The sequence below is a fragment of the Sander vitreus genome, chromosome 6 (genome assembly GCF_031162955.1).
Source record: "Sander vitreus isolate 19-12246 chromosome 6, sanVit1, whole genome shotgun sequence".
NCBI classification, from domain to species: domain Eukaryota; kingdom Metazoa; phylum Chordata; class Actinopteri; order Perciformes; family Percidae; genus Sander; species Sander vitreus.
Window position 1 is genome coordinate 24,954,917 of NC_135860.1, and position 18,888 is coordinate 24,973,804.

At 41.6% G+C, this 18,888-nt stretch overlaps 1 protein-coding gene across 2 annotated transcripts in view; it reads left to right on the forward strand.

Moving 5' to 3' along the window:
• The window catches only part of LOC144519992 (nuclear factor of activated T-cells, cytoplasmic 1-like), a 68,775-nt gene extending 50,857 nt beyond the window's left edge, over positions 1-17,918 (forward strand). For both annotated transcript variants that reach the window (XM_078253554.1, XM_078253555.1), the window contains exon 10: positions 15,979-17,918. In XM_078253554.1, the coding sequence (XP_078109680.1) occupies positions 15,979-16,034 (56 nt within the window). In that variant the 3' untranslated portion in view covers positions 16,035-17,918. The remainder of the gene's footprint in view (positions 1-15,978) is intronic.
• Positions 17,919-18,888: the final 970 nt, after the last annotated feature.

Sequence of the window (18,888 nt, forward strand, 5' to 3'; positions counted from 1 at the left end):
AACGTTAGAAACGGAACTCTTGTAAAGCAGATAACAGTGTGCTTAAACACTACGTTAGTTTGTAATATAAATTGTGGAAGTTACGATGGAAGTACAGTAATGGAACCCAGAGAATACTGTTGCGTCTTTGAATAGAAGAGGAATACCTTTGCAGTTGAGTGGGAGGGCTCTGGATTACCTTAGCACCCTCTGTTTCCTCTTACATCTCTTTTATCTCTGTCCCATTGGCTGAACATAAGAGCATTTAGATTCCTGGTTGTGATCACTTTTTTCTTTTTTCTTTTTTTGCTACACAAACTATGAAACCCACCCAATTATAGACACAATTGTCCAAGATTGCTTGCAGTTCAGCAAATAATTGGAACTAAGTGGTTACATATGACCGTGGCAATGGGGTCACAGTATTAGATTTTTAGCTTTTTGTAACACCATTGGGAATACTGTATATTATTAGTTTTGATAAGCACAGAAAGATGAATCCGTACGAATTCAGTCCATTCATTACCGCAGCCTCGCTGGCTTTTATGTGTGTGTGCGAGCCAGAGGATCTGGTCTGGTTTCAGTCGCTCCGTCATAGTATCCACAGTCACTGAGAAAGAATGTGTCTGCTGAAAAACTGCAGCTAAATTATCTAAACAAATTGGGTTTCTTTTGTGTCTGGGATCTGATACACACAGACATTTAGATGGGAGACTTTTGAAGGGGTTTCAGATTTATTTTGCCCAAATGTCAGCTATGTGTGACGCATTTGCTACTGTAGAGATTTGTGTGATATTTTCTTTCATTATTCCAAGCTGTGTAAAAAGTGGGCTTACTACGTGGACTTTGTATGGAAGTCAATAACCTGGCATTAATAACAAAAGGGACTTCAGTGAAGTATACACTCAAATATAGCATGGTAGAGCCACAGGGCTTCTTTTTCCAAACAAGTTTGAGTCTATTCCTTACAGTTAAATTACTTCAGTACATGATACGTCATGTATATCTTATAGATTCTCCCGACACAGCAGTTTAGAGGCTGGGTTTATGTGGCTCACATACTGAGGTTTAGGAAACACACGTTGAAAAGCCACACGGATCACAGCGGGGCAGGACTCAAGACAGGGTCTGTGGCTTGGCTGGGATCTTCCTGTGTACATCTGCTATGCCCTGCTACACCCTGCTATGCCCTGCAGTGCTCTGCTACGTCATGCTATGCCCTGCATTGCCCTGCTACTCCCTGTAACGCCCTGCAGTGCCCTGCTACTCCCTGTAATGCCCTGCGGTGCCCTGCTACGCCATGAACTACTACAACTAGTATTTATTGTGACTATTATTGCCACTGTTCATCACACCCCCAACCAACACTGTCAGACACCTCCTACCAAGAGCCTGGGTCTGTCCGAGGTTTTTCCCTAAAAGGAAGTTTTCCTCACCACACGAGGTTTCTTTCTAAAAGGGAGTTTTTCCTCGCCACTGTCGCACTATATGCTTGCTCTTGGGGGAATTACTGGAATAGTTTGGTCTTTGTAAATTATAGAGTGTGGTCTAGACCTACTCTATCTGTAAAGTTTCTTGAGATAACTCTTGTTATGATTTGATATTCTAAATAAAATTGACTTGAATTGAATCTGTGATCATGGAGTTACCACCTCACGCCAGACACTCTCATTACTGAATCATAACATGACAAATGTCAGTGTGGTTGACAGGGTGATGACTGAGAGAGTCTCCTTCCTCAAGGCTGTGAGGTTGTTACCTGTGCCTTGGTCGTGGTTGAATTTAAGCATGATCCAAGCCATTAGCTGCTTTCTTTCTGGCTGAATTCAATCCATTGACACTGTTTTCTGCGTCAGGTGCTCATAAGGGCAAAATGTCTCTGTGGCATGGGCAGAACTCAAGTCCTCATTTCGGAGGTTGTGATTCGATGACGGTTTACTATGTTTACTACTTTGTTTGTTTGTGATTGAAAGAACATTCTATAATCTCCGCAAACATTTCACCACTACTACATTTACCATAAAACACTGTTCCTCTGTGGGGCTGATATCTGTGATATTGCTGCTAACTCCACAAACACTGCACAGTCACAAAATCCATAAATTTGCCTTGAAACTTGGATATTTCCTGCTGGCACTAAACATATGAGCACATGGAAAACTCATGCAGTCCAGGGAACATACTAAACACCAAACAAGCAGAATGTATTTGCAGAAAGACACATTTTTTCTTCTTTGACTCCCTACAGGGAGGTCAGGGGTTAGGATCGGAGTCTGGACGACAGCCCTGGAGCTTGTGGGGTGTCTTTCTCAAAGACACGGGCAGTTATGTGTCTCAAAGATGTGATTCTCCATTTGATCGCAACCACACGGAGATATTCTCCCCCAGCAGTTCCAGTGTTTTTGGTTTTGTATTTATGGGATGTAAATACCTGCGGCATCAGTAAACAGCAGCAGGTCTCCATCCCAGACCACTTAATAACAGCTCCCCATCTGAAATGTGTTAGCTCAGTGAAATAGTATCCTGTAGCGACGGATGTCAACAGAGAAGTCTGATCCAGCCAGTGGGGATGGGGAAAGCCGTTGGGTTTTGCAACTCATGCCAGAGTTGGCCGTCTCCTCCATGCGCAGATACCTCAGGAAGAAGAGGGTGGGAGTTATTAAGAGAAAGAGGAGGAGGGGGCATGGAGACGGAAAGTGAAATACAGATGCAGATATAAACTTTGAAAGAGTGAGCGTCTCAGTAGAATCTGCCACAAGACTATAAACCAAATACACATGTCCCCTGTTTTAGTGTTACAGTCCATTGACAAATCATTCTAAACACAGACGTAAAATGCGTCAGTTCAAAATAATGAATTTGTCTAAAATGATTATAATCTCAATCTAACTCTTTTTCTCCGAGACAAACACTTGAAGAATGTGTTCTTTTTTTTGTGTGTGAGATCTGTTCTGTCATAGCGTATGGCCCTAAAATGGAGAGACAGCCTCAAGCCATGAGATTTATTTTAGTGTTTTGAGATCTTGGGGTCAGGAGATTCTCATCATGTCCTCACATCCAGGAATATTCAGTGAGCATGAGAAGAATCCGATCAGCCATAGGAATAAAAGAGACACAGACACACAGACAGGCTAACAGAAAGAGGGGAAAATCTGAGGTGGAAGAAAGTAGCAAAGAAGCATGCGATCTTGGTGATTTTCCCTGGCAGCTTTTCCCACTGCCCCTGTTCCTCACACGCACACACACACACACACACACACACACACACACACACACACACACACACACAGACAGACAGACCACATGCTCCTTTCACAGCTAAAGCTGTTCAAACCAAAAGACTAAAAGTCACAGAAAGATAAACATCGCCAAAGTTAAAGATCACATTTTCTTCCTCTCCCATCAGTGGCTGCTTGCAGTGCAGAGACTTACCAAGCAGTGGGTGAATGGGTTTATTTCAGGGAAGGGAATGATCATAACAACTGAACTGTAAGTGTCCTACTGTTGACATATGACCCATGGCAGTTATAAGGCTCAGCGGGTCCCCCGACTCTCCTGATTGTACTCAGCTGAGCTCAGTTCCTCTGAAAACAACGTGCTAACAAACAGGGAAATCCTTTCACGCTCAGTAAGCCTTTTTTTTATAGCATGAAGCATTGAGAGATTAGCTAATGAAAGGCTACAGCGGCGCTATGCAAACCTCACCATTAAGGTCTTTAGCTCAAGAAAGGCCAAGGGGCTTTTAACTAACCGCTGTGCTGCGTTTTATAGCATTGAAATATCCCAGCTTTCAAATGTTTATGCATTATAACTTTTGAGAAAATGGCATCCCTTGATGAAGGCCATGAGATGCAGCTAAAAGCCCCAGTAGAAATCTAGCAATAGGACCTTTTGTTAGGAGTATTTCATCTTCAAGCTTAACACGTCTTTATGACTTATGGACACATTTATTCTGCCTGGGAATGATCCCATTCTTACAATGTTATAACACATTGTAAGAATGGGTGTAATCATGTACACTTTCACATGGTTACAACTATGCTATACTGTGTTAGCCATCATTCATTAAATGTCACTGGTTACTGCACCACTAGTTACAAATGCTTCATAGTTGTAGTTGTGTAAGTACATAAATAAACTCTTAAAATGCCCTAATATCTACTTGCAGCTACATTATAGTGTGCTATCAACCATGTATTAAGTATTAATACACTGATTAATGCTAAATATAAATGGTTACATTGTTCCCATCTAAGAGTGTTGGTATGACTTTCTAATAAGGCCCCCTTTATAAAGTGTTTATATGGTATTATTTATTCTTTATAAATCATTCACTAATGTTTTAAAGTTATATGCCATTAATAACAACAGCTTTCAGGGTGTTTGGTATTTATTAATAGCTTATAAGTGATCAAAAAAGCATTTGTAAGTTATTTAATCACCTTCAATATAGTCTGGATCAACGGAAGTACATTTCCAGGATAATTGCCTGACATGATCATGAATGATAATCACCTTCCGCTGTCTGTGTGTTGCATTCTCAAAATCCCTTCGCTTCGGGAAACAACAACAAACTTTGAGCTAGCAAGCTACACGCTGAAAATGGCAAGTTTGGAAGAACATTTGGTTTGTGCAACAAGTCAGGCCTGCTTGGTTCTTTCAGGGAATGATTGTAAAGATTTAAAAAGAATACGTTTACAGCATTTACTCTCTAACTGGGACGTTTCAAGACCCATTGGCAGCGATTGCTGTGGACAAAGTACACACAGAGATACACTGGTAAGAGTAACTTACGTTTAAACATGTATCCAGCTAATTTATATAGCTCAGGTTACTGTATTGTGTGAATAGTTAACTTCACTTAATATATGTGGCGTTTTCTTTTGCGGGCTTCCACCAAAACAAGTTCCTTCCCGAGACCAATTTGCAGAGCCACCATCGCTGTGTCTGGAGCTTAGCGCCGCCCAAGACGATTGTGATTGGTTTAAAGAACTGCAAACAACCCAGAGCGTTTTTTTTCTCCTATCCAAAAATGCATGTGTGGAGGAAGGTCTGACAATGCAAGACTAACTTTATCAGGGCCATTAATTACAACTCATAAACACTTTATTAAGGGTGCCTTATAAGAAAGTGGTACTGTTGTTTTAATATGCTGAAATGGACAACTTACTCCTTAAATCCATCGGACCTTCTAGTACCTGAAGACAAGACATTTCTTCACGTCAAATCTGCCGAGAGCTTGAGTTGGAAAGGTTGGCCTCGAATTACTGTGTGAATTAAAATGTAATGTACATTTTAATTAAATCAGTTAGATTTACTGCTTCATAGAGCAAAATAGCAGACTCTTGTTTCTGTTAAGGTATTAGTGTTAGGTAAAGTGGCGGGTTGACTCCCAAAGTGCCAGCAACTGTTAAATTGGTATGATTCGAAACAGCACGATTGATGATTGATGAACATGATTTACAGGTGACAGCAAATGTGTCTGTCTCACCTTCTGTTATATTATATTATATAATATTCATCTCTGACTCTGACACAGCCTGAGTTTCTTGAAAATGATACAGTTTCCAGTTGGATGAAAGTGTGCCTGTCTATGAAAAATCAAAGGGAAGTCGATAGAAAGGAGATAAGTGAAACTTTTGCCGAGATGGCCTCTGCCCTGCCTCCAGACTGGTCTCCCTGAATAGGCCCACGATGTGCCCTGAGGCGACCTCCTCCTCTGTTTCTTTGAATCCCCGATGGCGTTGAGGATTTAAAGTTGCAAGGCAGCTCTCAGGGTCAGCAGACAGAGTGTTAATCAGATCACACTCTGCTTCAGTACTAGAGCTCAGCGGGGATGTTAAAAAAGAGAGAGGCCATGTCCTTGTGCGCAGCAGGAGCTTTTTAAGATTAGTTACCTTTAGTGTCTGTGACTTTAAAAACCCTCTGTCCAGCTTGTCAAGAATCGGATCAGTGGAAATGTTACTTTCATTGGAGCATGCTTTCCAAAGCTGTAAAACATCCCATAAGAGACTAGGATTGCCAGTTTGAGCAAGAGGACTGCACTGCAGTGTTCAGTGTGCTGTAGCTCTTCTTTTTTCTCGGGAAAAAAAAGAAGAAAGGAAGAGTCGAAGAACCATGCACGGGTCCGTACAACCAGTTTGGTTTGAAACAACTGACCAACCGTGTGAACAACTGAGCAGTCTTGGCACTTACAGAGCAAAACTCTTGCTAGCAGATGATAGCAAGCAGAGCTTAATGCTGGAATGGCAAAACAGACAGGTTAACCAAAGTCCACGGTGTGCAGATACACACTCACAAGCAGACATGCACATTAGAAAACAGGAAGGAGCCTCTCTCAGCCTTCTATCTGTGATGGATAGTGAACAATAAAAGTTTGCACTGAGGTAACCTTTTTGGACACAGAGAACACAGATCCTCTGCATTTAATAAAAGAAAAAAACAATTCTGAAATCACACATAATGACTGACAGGCAACAGGTGATTTAAAGAAGCACAGTGCAAATGCAGTTATAAATCGTAGTATATGCAGGTGCGCAGCCAAATTCTCACTCAGACAGCTGGAACCCACTGAAGTATAATCGTTTCAATATGCTCATATTTTTGTTCACCGTGTGCCATTTTCAAAACCAGTGAAATCTTGAGCCATCCACGGGAGCATACCTTTCTAATTCTGAATCAATCACAGGGAGTTTATCAGATGGCTGAGTTATTTTTTTTTCTCCATAAACCCAATGGTAATGAGCCATACAAAGAGTTTTAATCTGTCTCCTTTCATATCTCAATCACAAAGATGTGTGTATTTCACTCAGTTTGGTGTATTTTCAGGCTTTGGTGTTTGCTTTTTGCAGTTATGCTTCACTAGTTGTGTGAAACAACTTTTGATTTTCTCACACTCTTGAGGCATCCATACACACTATATGTCAGAAGCTCTTTAGCTTTGTACTTTTATGTTTGCTTTTGAGAAACACTTTGATTGTGGAGTTCTGTTGTGCTATTCCTCCACTGCAGCGAATTAAATACAACACAATGCAATCAAACTGAACTGTGGAATACAAAGAACTGAAACCACCGTTTTGCTGCTCAGCGTTTGAGCATCTGCAAGGCACTTGTTGACATCGCATGTCAATCAAACTGTGTGGGTGGTACTGTGGTATCCTTTCCTTTTTCCGTTGAAAAGGTACACCCTACATGTTCATGTGCAAGTGCACTTAGTGTACTAGATCAGTGGTTCCCAACTTGGTATTCTCAATACTACTCCCAATATATGTAAGCGTCACATGATAATTAAAAGAACAAGAAAAGAAAAACATATCATTAGCTCAAACAAAAGAAAATTAGGTTCATTGTTTCTGGACAGTTACAATATATATTTTTGTATGTTGTTATTGTTTGCAAGGGAGTCAGAACTGACGGCACACTGATTACAGAGAAGTCAGTGATGAGGGCACTGGAGAGCAGCTCCAACCATGTAAACACCTCCCCCTCATCCTCCCTGGAGACCGACTCGAGTGAGCACACCCGTGGCCTCCTGGGCCCGGGAGGAAATGAGAGGAGGAGGAGGAGGAGGAGAGGGAAGTGGCAGGATCACAAAGAGAGAAAGAGTGAGGTGAGATAGGGAGAGGTAGAGCACACCATGCAAGATCAAAGACAAAGGTTACGCACCGCTGTGGCCAAAATAAGCACATCAGTGACATCACCTTCAGTAAAAGTTGTTGTCTTTAGATTTCTAATTCTGGGATGCTGCTGTTTTATTGTTCTCCAGCCTGGATCACAGCATTGCTAGTAGGGCTGGGTACCGTATTCAATTCACTTTTTAGGCACCGACTGAATTTCCTCCATAGTATCGAGTATCATTCAACACCAAATTTCAATACCTGAGGAGTAAATCTCATCGGGTATTTATTAATAGCTTAGGATTCGGATCTCACAAATAAATCTGCAGACAAATAAATGAAAAGATTTGTGTCGTAATGTGTAATGTTGTAATTTCTTTTTGATAAACTGGATTTTTCTAAAATTGGTATCTAAAATCGTTTAGGAACGAAGTATCGAAGTCACGGTATTGGTATTGGTACCGGTATGAAAAATGTATGATACCTGGCCCTTGCTAGTTAATTTGGCTGTTTTTGAGCGATTTTAGTCTGGCGTAGGCAAGACACCTAAATGCTCCTGGTTCCAGCCATTTGCTTTGTGAGATTTGTTTTGTCAGATTCAGCTGAGAGCCATAAAGCATGTGCTCTGAAAAAGTCAGGCACGTTAGAGACTCGCTGATGGAGATTAGAGACTTTGACTCTCCACATGAGGCACGGAGAGTATGTCATCGTTCTTTTTCTCGACGCTGCTCCAGCTCTCTTATCCAACTGAGCCAGGAGTCCCTGTCTAAAAACAGCAGCAGACATATTGATTGGAAATCTCTTTAGTGACATCAGAGCACTCACTGTTTACACTCCATACTTTATTTCTTCTTTTCTCTTCAGCTTTCCAAAAGACGAATCATATCACTCGTCTTCTAGCATCCCTGCTCTGGGCCTCTCTGTGCTGTTAAATCATGTTCAAAATCTGTCTCACTGTACCTCTGGCTCTCCTTTGTCCCACCTCTCTTCTTCGTCTTCCCTCTCCTTTTCATATCAACTATTTCTTGCTTTGTTGCTTTCTATTACTATGCACAAGGGCACCCTTGGACTCTACGTCTAAATCATACAATTAATGGCGTCATAGTTCACCTTAGCAGTGTGAGGAGATGATTGGCTCTCGGCCCCTGGCCCAGCTGTGTTTTTTTCACAGTACCAAACAGCTGCTGCAGGGCAGTTGTAAAACCTCAACTCTCAGGGTAAACTCAGCTTTGTTTTAAAAACATACTGCGGCTCTGCAGCCCTATCTCGTTCACTCTTCTTCTCCCCATCTCTTCTGTCGGTCTGTGGAGACTGAGTGGTTCCACATGGGAAAGCCCAGGGCTTCACACATCAGCCCAGCTTGTCATCACATCATTAGGTCCAAAATGGATCCCTACGATGGATTAGAAGCCGTCTACCTGCAAGGCTCTGATGAATTGATGAAGCACTTTATCATGATGAAGCATTAGTGGAACACTCTGTCTCTTTACATTTGTGTTTATCTGCGGAGAAATATGATTGCGTCTCTCCCCCGATTTCGCTCATCCCCTCTTGGTCTCTCCATCTTAATTCCTCTCATCCGTGTCATTTATATGTGTGTGTTCTGACCTCTGACCCCGATCCTATTTGTGACGCTGCTGGTTATCAACGCAAGATAAGTGACGCTGTCTCAGCCCCTCTCTCCGTCCAGCCGTTTGAGCTGTGCGTGGGAGGCAGCAAATGGTCCATTAAGTGTTTCTGCTGAGGCCCGAGAGAAGATTTGATATAGTGGGGAAACAAAAGTAATATGTACCAGGAAATTCAATTGTCTCTCTCCAGCAAGTTTGAGCTTTAGTTTGGCTTCCCCAGCAATCACATGAAAGCAGTTCATATGAGGTTTAACGTTGCGTCTGTCTCGCAGCCAGTCTCCTCTTTTGGTCTCCGCCTGCACAGATTTGATGCCAGTGTTTATCTGTGTTTATACGAGGGGGCTTCTATGACTCAGACTTACTTCCTCAAATGCTGCGGAGAGTCTTGAGGGCCACAATAGAAGGAAACGACCTCCTTGTTCTAACAAATCCCCCTTTGCTACAGCGTGAAGGTCCTTGACCCTAACACAGCTGCCGTGTATTTAATGTGTAATGTAGTGAAAGTGAGAGGAAGGTTCCCTCTGCTACTTTGGTATCAAGAGACTCCGAGTGAGAACAGAAGTCCGTTGGCAGGAAGCCTCCATTACAGCCTTAAGTTCCGAGGTTGTGTTTTGGATAGTCAGCTGAGGGAAGCCAGGGGAAGGTGACGTCTCTCTCTGCCAGGTCATTGCCAGTCAGGTAATCTGATTTGGTCCGAGGAGATCGTGTTACGACAGCAGGAACCTCCGAGCGAGGTTCTGCGTCTCACCAAACCATAAGGGCGTCCTCTGTTCTCTGAGGAAGCCTGGCTGTTATCGCACCCAAATGCACAGCGCTCTCCTCTAACAATGCTAACTAAATCCCCAATGCAGGTCAGGTTCACACTGAACTCTCAGAGAAGCCCAATGAAGTCACAACGCCCATGTGCTTGGATTACTGAATAAAAAGGAGGTCAAATTTACAGCACCATAACTGCTTGTTTATTATATAAAAAAACATATCTAGCTTTCTCAGGTTTGCAGGTTGTTTTTTTACAAAAAGCACAAAGTAACTTTATGTTATCACATGTCTTTTAGTTTGGATTGGTTCCATAATTGCTGCTCATATTGCTATACATTGCTTTCACATATATATATATATTTTTTTTTCATATTGGTGTTAGTACCATTGATGGATTTTTCACAGTTGGAAAAACGTTTGGGTTAAAATGGGGTGTTTATCTACAAGTTCCTTTCCACATCAAAAATCATCCTTACTAATTTCAATGAGACCACTGTGTTGGCACAGTCCCGACACAGAGGTCTTCAGCTCAAAAGTTACCCTGGATTTCCACCGAATGCGGAACGGCTTTGGAGCGGCTCCGCTGCATATCGGCTCCGTGCTCCGCCGTCCGTCAATACCCACAAGGTCCGGATTTGTTGCGGTACGGCTGCGGCCATGACTGACAGCTGAAGTCACGAGGACCCACTAGATCTCGCGAATTCAGGTAGAATAGAACCACAAAACCAACAACAGTTTGTTTCCATCCAGAGGAGTAGAGGGGAAACAACTCTGTGCTGTGTTTTCAAGGTGTAGTGCAGGGAAATATGATCCGCCAAGCATGGTGTATTTTATTTTGAAAATTAACCATGTTTTATTTTGTTTCTGTCCTCGACTTCCTGTCCTGCACTATCTGCCGTGTGCTGAATTGCTGCGGAGCTCTCCGGCGTCCGGCAAAAATAGAAGCTCTGCGTATCTGCGCCGGAGGGCTGCGGATCGCCGGAGCTGTGCCGGAGTCGGAACGCAGCTGTTCTGCAGTCAGTGGAAATACACACATTGACTTTAATGGAAACCTAATGACTCCACCGCCGTTCCGCAACCGGTATAAATTGGGGGTTAATCCCGGCTCAACTTTTGCTGCAACTGTTCTACTGTTTACCTTGGGACCATCACAATGGAGACTAAATTGTCACCGTGGTAACTTTCCACAGTCGTAAAAACGATTCAGTCTGTAAATGTAGTTACTTTTCCCATGTGATTGCAGTAGACATACAATTTAAAAAAAATAAATAATATGAATCGATTTTTGATTTCTATGAATCGATTTTGAATCGGTAGAGCTTGAATGGCAATTCAAATGTGAATCAATTGTTTGCACACCCCTAATAGTCAGTGTATTACCTACAGTAGATGGTGGTTAAAAACGTTATAAGCAACGTTATATTTCTAATATTTTCACTGCTTTACCTTGCGGTCAGTCAGCCCTTTCCGACGAGGAACTGAAGCCGTTATATCTATCTGTGCTTTCTGCAAAGCCACCAAGCTCCTTTGACAAAAACAGAACACCAGAGTTGCTAGTCTACCGCTTTGATCGGTTAGTTTGTGTTATTTGTGTGACTTTGGTGAATCCAAACTAACCCTTTACAACACCAAAGTCACATAATAACACAAACATTCTCCAAACTGGGGGCGTGCCCACCGTCCTCTATTATAGTTAATACACTGACTATAGACCTCATACAACCCCACTTCAGAAATTCCCTACCCTACCTTCAAGACTTCAAAAAATGGATATATTCCTCCAACTGGACTTCCTAGCTTAGATCTTATGTGTAGATCTATGTATCATCTCCCTGGTACCTGTACCAACATGCCCACACCTACGCAGCCCCTCGTGTTATTTTAAAGCTGTGCTATTTTTGTTCTGAGAGCCTGCTTAGTCTGGGCCTACGGCTATAGTCGGTCTTAGACAAGCTGTCACACATTGAGCAAATAGTTGCCCCACCTCTGTGTGTGACTGTACATAGTTGCTTTATAACTGAAATGGGTGCAGTTTATAAAAGTTGACATGTACTGTATTGTTGATGTATGCTCGGCACAGACAGCATGTGCATTGGGGGTACTGCACCACCCCTTCTAAACAGGTAGAAGCAAATCATTTATGCAATGTCAACATTCATTCATCCAGCAGTCACACCCGATGGAGACGTTGGGAGGGGGGGGGGGGGGGGGTTAGCTCCAAGCCACTGCCAAGAAACACTGGTAGGCCTTCACAAAGGAGCTGAATTGTCATATTGTCATATTTTTGTGCCACTCTCACACCTGCCTGAAATAGATCTCCCAGCCGCCCAGCCCTAACTATAAGTCCTGACAGGTCCAGGCTGCGGTTCACTGATTGCACTGGCACAACTGCTAATAAAGGATGTCACTCTGTTTAACTAGACTAACAGGGCACGTCTCTTTTCTTCTTCTTTTTTTTTTGTACAGCAGGGGAATATTTTGAGTTCAATTTTCCACTGTTTATGTTTATTCATGAGAGGGTGTCCTCCCAGTTAAAGCTTTCCATTATTAACCTGGGCAACTGAAAAAAGAAAAAACAAAATAATTTTCCAATGCTGTTGAGCGGGATACCAGGCCACTGAGAGTTCATTTATGTACATATCTGTACAACAAACATATTGTTGTGTAACATAACATAGGATTCATACTTTTTATGATAGCATATAGAAACCAGGAAAGTGAGATATAATCATCTGGCATGTTTTTGTTTTGTTTTAACACTGCAACTAGCTTGACAAGGCCTAGTTTACAGAGCAGATCTTGTGCTATACCTCTGCCTTTCCATATTATGCAAAGGGCTGAATGCAAGGGGTTGAAAATGTTCATCAGCATGTTTTACTGTCTTCCCTTATGCTGCTTGTTTGTGGTTGTCTAGTCATTTTGTGGAAGGTGAGACAGACTCAAAAACGAAGCTCTGTCATGCGGGAGAGTTTGACTTAAAAATCTTGGTTCTTCTGTCAGAGGATTTTCTTATTGTCAACACATAATCAAAACATTCTGATTAATACCCATTATGTGTATGTCAAGGTGTGGTTTGTGGAAGGGTATGGCCTGTGTGTATGAATGTATACTTCTAGGCACCAGGAGTAGCACTTAAATTGAATTGTGACAATGTTTTACAATGACAAATAAATGATTCTGATTATTATTCTGATTATTTGAACTAAATAACATCGTTTCACTAAGTTAAAGTAAATGCATTTGGAGAGCTGTTGCCAAAAACTACCTGACTGGATTGAAATTTAGCATGTGCACATTGTGTATTCATTCACAGTCATTACCTGTTTATCTGTCAGCCATTCAGGTTTTATCAAATGTTCTTTCGGATTTTTTTTTTTTGTTTCCGAGAAGTTGTTTCAACTAAATAATGCCACAAGCTACCCCATTAAACAGCTATAAATAGCAGCTTGGTGTTGTTGTGGTGTAACTGTTGGCCACATCCTGTTTCTTAGATTCTCACTTTGCTGCAAGAGTACAGAGATGAAAACACAGGGGCCAGAGTTTTACCTTTTCTTCTCTCTTTATCACTCGCTTCTTCACAACGGAACATCATCGGGCATGCCAATGGAAAATATTAGTTGATAAAGCGCAGCAAAATAACACTGCAGTTGATATGTGGGCGGGGGAGACGTCACTATTTTTTGTACGGTGACTGCAAAGAAGAAAGGAAGCCACTGCTTTCTCATCTGAGAAAAATAAATGGTACGTTTGTGGCTTTTTGCCACCGACTTTTTGGGTTTTCCCTTTCCTTCTTCAAAATGACCTGGAGCTGATTCCTCTCCTCGACCAACCGAGAAGAGCAGCAACATTATTGTCTGATCATCTAATTATTACATGTGCTTTCACTTCTTTTATGTCCTGCAATGGCAGAGCTAAAAATAACCTCAGCGTGTAAATGCCTGTTGAGCCCCGAGTGGAATAGAGTTGAAAACAGCCAGCGGTGTTGGCACAGGTGGGAATTTTCCAATGGGAGTTCCTCCTGTTTAGGGAGGTGAGTCCCAAACTATCTGTGTGTGTGTGTGTGTGTGTGTGTGTGTGTGTGTGTGTGTGTGTGTGTGTGTGTGTGTGTACACTTTATTCATGTATTTGCTTATGTATTTCTGTCCCCATCCTTGGTAATACGTGTACATATTGCTGTGGTGTTTCTACACTTCATTTCCCATGGACCAGTTTGACTAACATCGGTACCATTGTTGTACAAGAAAAAGTACATTATTGTCATTTTCATCAGCACCATAGCCGTTCAATAGTGTACCGAAAATAGTTCACAGCATTGAAATGGTATCAGGATATTAAAGGGACGCTGTCTTGTTTTCTCTCTTTGATGTTTTTGTCTTGGTCAGTGCAGATGCTTCACAATTCACCAAACAGTATCTAGTGATAACACATTGTAGCCTACTCTGGGCCTCAGAGTGGGTGGACTTCCTGTCTCGGCTCCTTACTGCGGATGGTGGTTTCACCAGACTTTCTCTCTCTCTGTCTGCATCAGCGCACTTTATCACGGCAAGCTGAGCAGCTTCTTGTTTGCGTTAAGCTGCAGGGCTCGGGGTCCTCGCCATCTTCACAGTCACTTCCCTCTGTTTTGCCAAAAAACACAGAGGAGATAAAGGCTGGGGACTGATGTGTGTCTGCCCGACTGTGGGAAAGGCGCGGGCACAGGAAGTAGTGCAGGAAAGACTTCAAAACAGATGTGTGTATGGGGCAGATACGAGTTTTTAAGGCTAGTAACGACAGTGATATGTTTGGATTGCAGCTACTGTTATCTAGTATCTTTCAACTTGACCACATCTATGCCAAGTATTCAGGGAAGGAGTACCTCATGTGACATTATTTATTGCAGGCTGCCAAGAGTTACAATGTTTCAAGTGCTCTCTGTTGATGTGATGTCACTGGATGGATGCAGAATGTTGAAACTAACACACAACTTGTAAATAATACACAACTTACATTTATACTGTGACAAACACAGGCATTCGAATCAGCAAACGAATCACTCTTCTTTCCCCAGCATTGACAGGGATCATGGCCGGTACAGGGGCACAGTGCAAAAATGAGCTTTTCCCCCCCACACACACACACACACACACACACACACACACACACACACACACACACACACACATCCCACTCCCACTGTGCAATATGTACGGTTTTCTACCCTAAAATACTACCTTTCCCCAGATGTACTAAGTGGTAGGTTGAATTATGACATTAATTTAGGAATATGCAACAAGAACAAAACTGAAACAACAAAGGCCTTAAAACCAGATATTGTAGTGAGGCCATGTCAGTATTTTAGGTAATAAAGCAGGGCCCACTAAAGGGCCCTTATCATTTAATTTATTGTACTTTTGTAGGGCATATTCCTAAAAAACAGATTAAAGGTAATCCAGTGATTTAATATGGTACTTCTAGAAAGAGAGAGATATAGATAAATGGGCAGCAGAGGACAATATATCCTGATCTTTATTACTCTTGTACACCCCAAAAACCCTGGATCCTACATTTCCCATAATGCAACTTGATAGCATATTTTATTAGACCCTCCCTGTTTGGCAAACACCCACTTCTTTTAAAACGTCACAGCCCTAGTTTGCAACACAGGCTCTCTGTTATCAAGTCTAAAACTGAGATGTTTTCAGACTTATGGTAGCTTTAGAAAGCTCCCTTCACAGTCACATAAGACATTACGCAACTGTTGTGCAAATGGGTAAAATCTGTGGCGTGACCCTTTCATTTTGCACACACCAATGGACACAAAGAGCCCTTGGGGCAGTTTCCCACTTTGCCTGATTTGAAATCCATCCTTGGCAGGGATTTAAACTGACAACCTTCCTATCACAAGCCTAGCCTTTGTGACTTCTATAGGTCACCTCTATAGCTAAGTGTAATAGTGTTTAAATGATCTGAATTTCAATGTGACTAGTTAATAATGATCTTCTCTTTTCTTTTCACAGTTAATGAGATCATCAGGAATGACCTCTCCAGCATTTCCGTGCACACTCATGCATAGACGTCCAAAAGTCTTTCGCAGCGCGTGCACACACACACACACACACACACACACACACACACACACACACACACACACACACACAGCCACACACACACACACACACACACACACACACACACAGACACACACACACACACACACACTCAAACAGCAGCAGCATCAACAAAAAGAGGATTAAACCCCCCAGAGATCCAGATGATGAAGAATACATTTGTGACCAGGATCTCCCACCTGACCATCAGCTCCTCCTATCTCACAGACTTGCTGCAGACTCACATTGACAATCACTGGTTCCAAGCTCCATTTGAATAAACAGATGAATGTTATATTTAGAAAAAAAGGGAAGTGATATCAGGGGCAAAGTATACGACTACACTTGCCTTAAGTCACAGCAGATGTTCTTTAGTGGACCAAACAGCTCAAAGAGACTGAATTACTTCTATCGTTGACAAAATGACAATCTTTCATATTTTGAGTGTGATCTGTATGTTAATGCATGGACAAGCTAATGGGACAATAAGTGTCATGCTTCATCACTTTGGTTCATTTGTTTGTGCAGTCAGTCCGCAACAACCAAATCGGTGCCTTACAGCAGTGATATTGACAGCAAACAACAGCAGCCGTCATGCTAAATGCAAATGGTTCATTGTAACCCAAAGTGGAAGTTTTTATAAGACAGTTTTGTATCATTTCAATGATTTGTTTACAAGGAAACAGAATAAAAAGGCTGGAAAATATGTAGGGAGTATGTTAATAGATTAGAATTGTATTTTTTCTTGCTTCCTCATTATTATCTCATTGTTCATTTATACTGAATGTTATTGTATGATATTCTTTTGTATAAACATGTATTTGAAAATATGTATGCCTTATACTTATATCATGCAGTTTGCTATTTAGCTTCCCCTTTTGTTACATTTGCCCTTGATATGATTTGTACCATTTCTACTACCTTGTAATGCTTTTTCACCTTAGTGCCTATTTTTTATCATTCTGCCCCGGTCTTCCAGCCCTCCCACCCAAACCATGACATCAACAATGATGCACAGACAATCCGAGAAATATATAGTACATATCCTATGACAACAGTTCCTGGTTGCAGGGGGCTTATACAAGGCAGGTAGAACAGGAGTTTTCTTCTCCCCCAGCTATAAGATAGTTGAACAATGGTAGGCTTACCTGCTGAATTTAGATGAGAAAAATGCTGGACCATATATATTTGTCTGTTACTTCTTGCACTGCAGGTTTGCATGTAAATAGGCACAGGGATAATCAACGTCTGTGGCTCAGTTTTACTCTTGGGTGATTCCACTGAGGAGTGGGCAGGACTGTTACTTACAGCTGGCAATAATTGATGTGAGTAAACCAAAGGATTTTATCTTTGGTGAAATTATTGTCCAAGTTTCCTTTTTCTTTCGGAGACTTTAGCATTCAGCGGTTCCCCGTACAAACAAAAACATTATGCACTTTACCGTAGAAACAGACCAAATATTGTAGATGGATTTCCAGTCATGTCATAAACGTACCTACATCTGCTCTTCTCTCACACAGCTGCAGCCTTTTTCATGTTAACTGTCTTTTGGAGCATGCATATTGTACTAATGTTGGGGATCATTTAGCCGACATAATATAGCTTCCTTATACATGTTTTTGGACATAATATAATTGCATGATTAAACTGTATGAATAAGGTTTCTATTTTGTGCCTTACTCTCTCTCTTAGCTGCAAGATCGTTGCAACTCTTTGCATTTGCTTTGTCTGTGTAGGCACAAGGTGAAACATATTTATCTTTAATATGAAATATTTATGAAAAAATGAAATGTGTTTTAAGTGCATTTAATGTGTTTCCAGCAATGAATTAATAAATGGCATAATGGTGACCATACATAACCTAGTTCTCAATCATTTCGGTGTTGTATCAACATTTATAAGAATAAAATAATATGCAGAAACTTAAAAAGTTCTATTTTTCTGAAATAATGCATTTTGTATTGTAATGGATTCAGTCTATTTTCCTCTAAAAGCATTCTTTGACTATTACATGGACAGTATGGCCCATATGGCTATGCTTTAGTTTTAAGGCCTTCACTATAACTTGGCTCGGTGATTTTCTTGTGTTATAGCTTGACCTCAGTAAACCTCGGACTGTTCCAACCTGTACATATATACCTGATAAAACCTGAAATGGAGACAGTTGGACATTGACATGAGGATGACAAATACAGTTTCCCCCATGCTTTTAACTTCAATGAATATTTACATTGATTCATTTATTTATTTTACTTTATTACCATTCAAATTGCTAGAAGAATAGTTGTAGGTACTCTGTGTTTAACATCTTACAATTTTACCTATGCAGTTGCCAGCAATGAGGGCACTTCAATCAATCAGAAGATGGTATTTGGTTTTCCATTTATGTTTCAAAGTGAAATACAAACCACTGTACTTTAGCAGGATAAAATGCAAGAAGCTGTTGATATATAAGTACAAGCAAAGGGCTGTGTTTTTTCCGGTGAGTATTGTTAGTGGTGGGTATTTATGAGTGAAACAGCTCCTCGCCATGGGAGCCGTGCCATGCTCCTGTGTGCCACCTGCCAGTCCTCCACACTTTTTCCATCCAGCAAAGTTATGAAGCGCCCATCCCCATAGTAACAGAAGGCAGGCCTAGGCGGTGCTCCCCTGTACAACCGTGGTAAGCCCAAAATAACCCCACTATTTACAGATGCAGTCACGCCCCTTTTTCCTGGCACCCTGTCCTTCTTACCTTAGTCTTCCTCTGACAGCGCCGTACCCTTTGACACAGTGGAGAGATGACTCCGGGCCATAGTTTCCACCAAAGCAGCAGTCAAG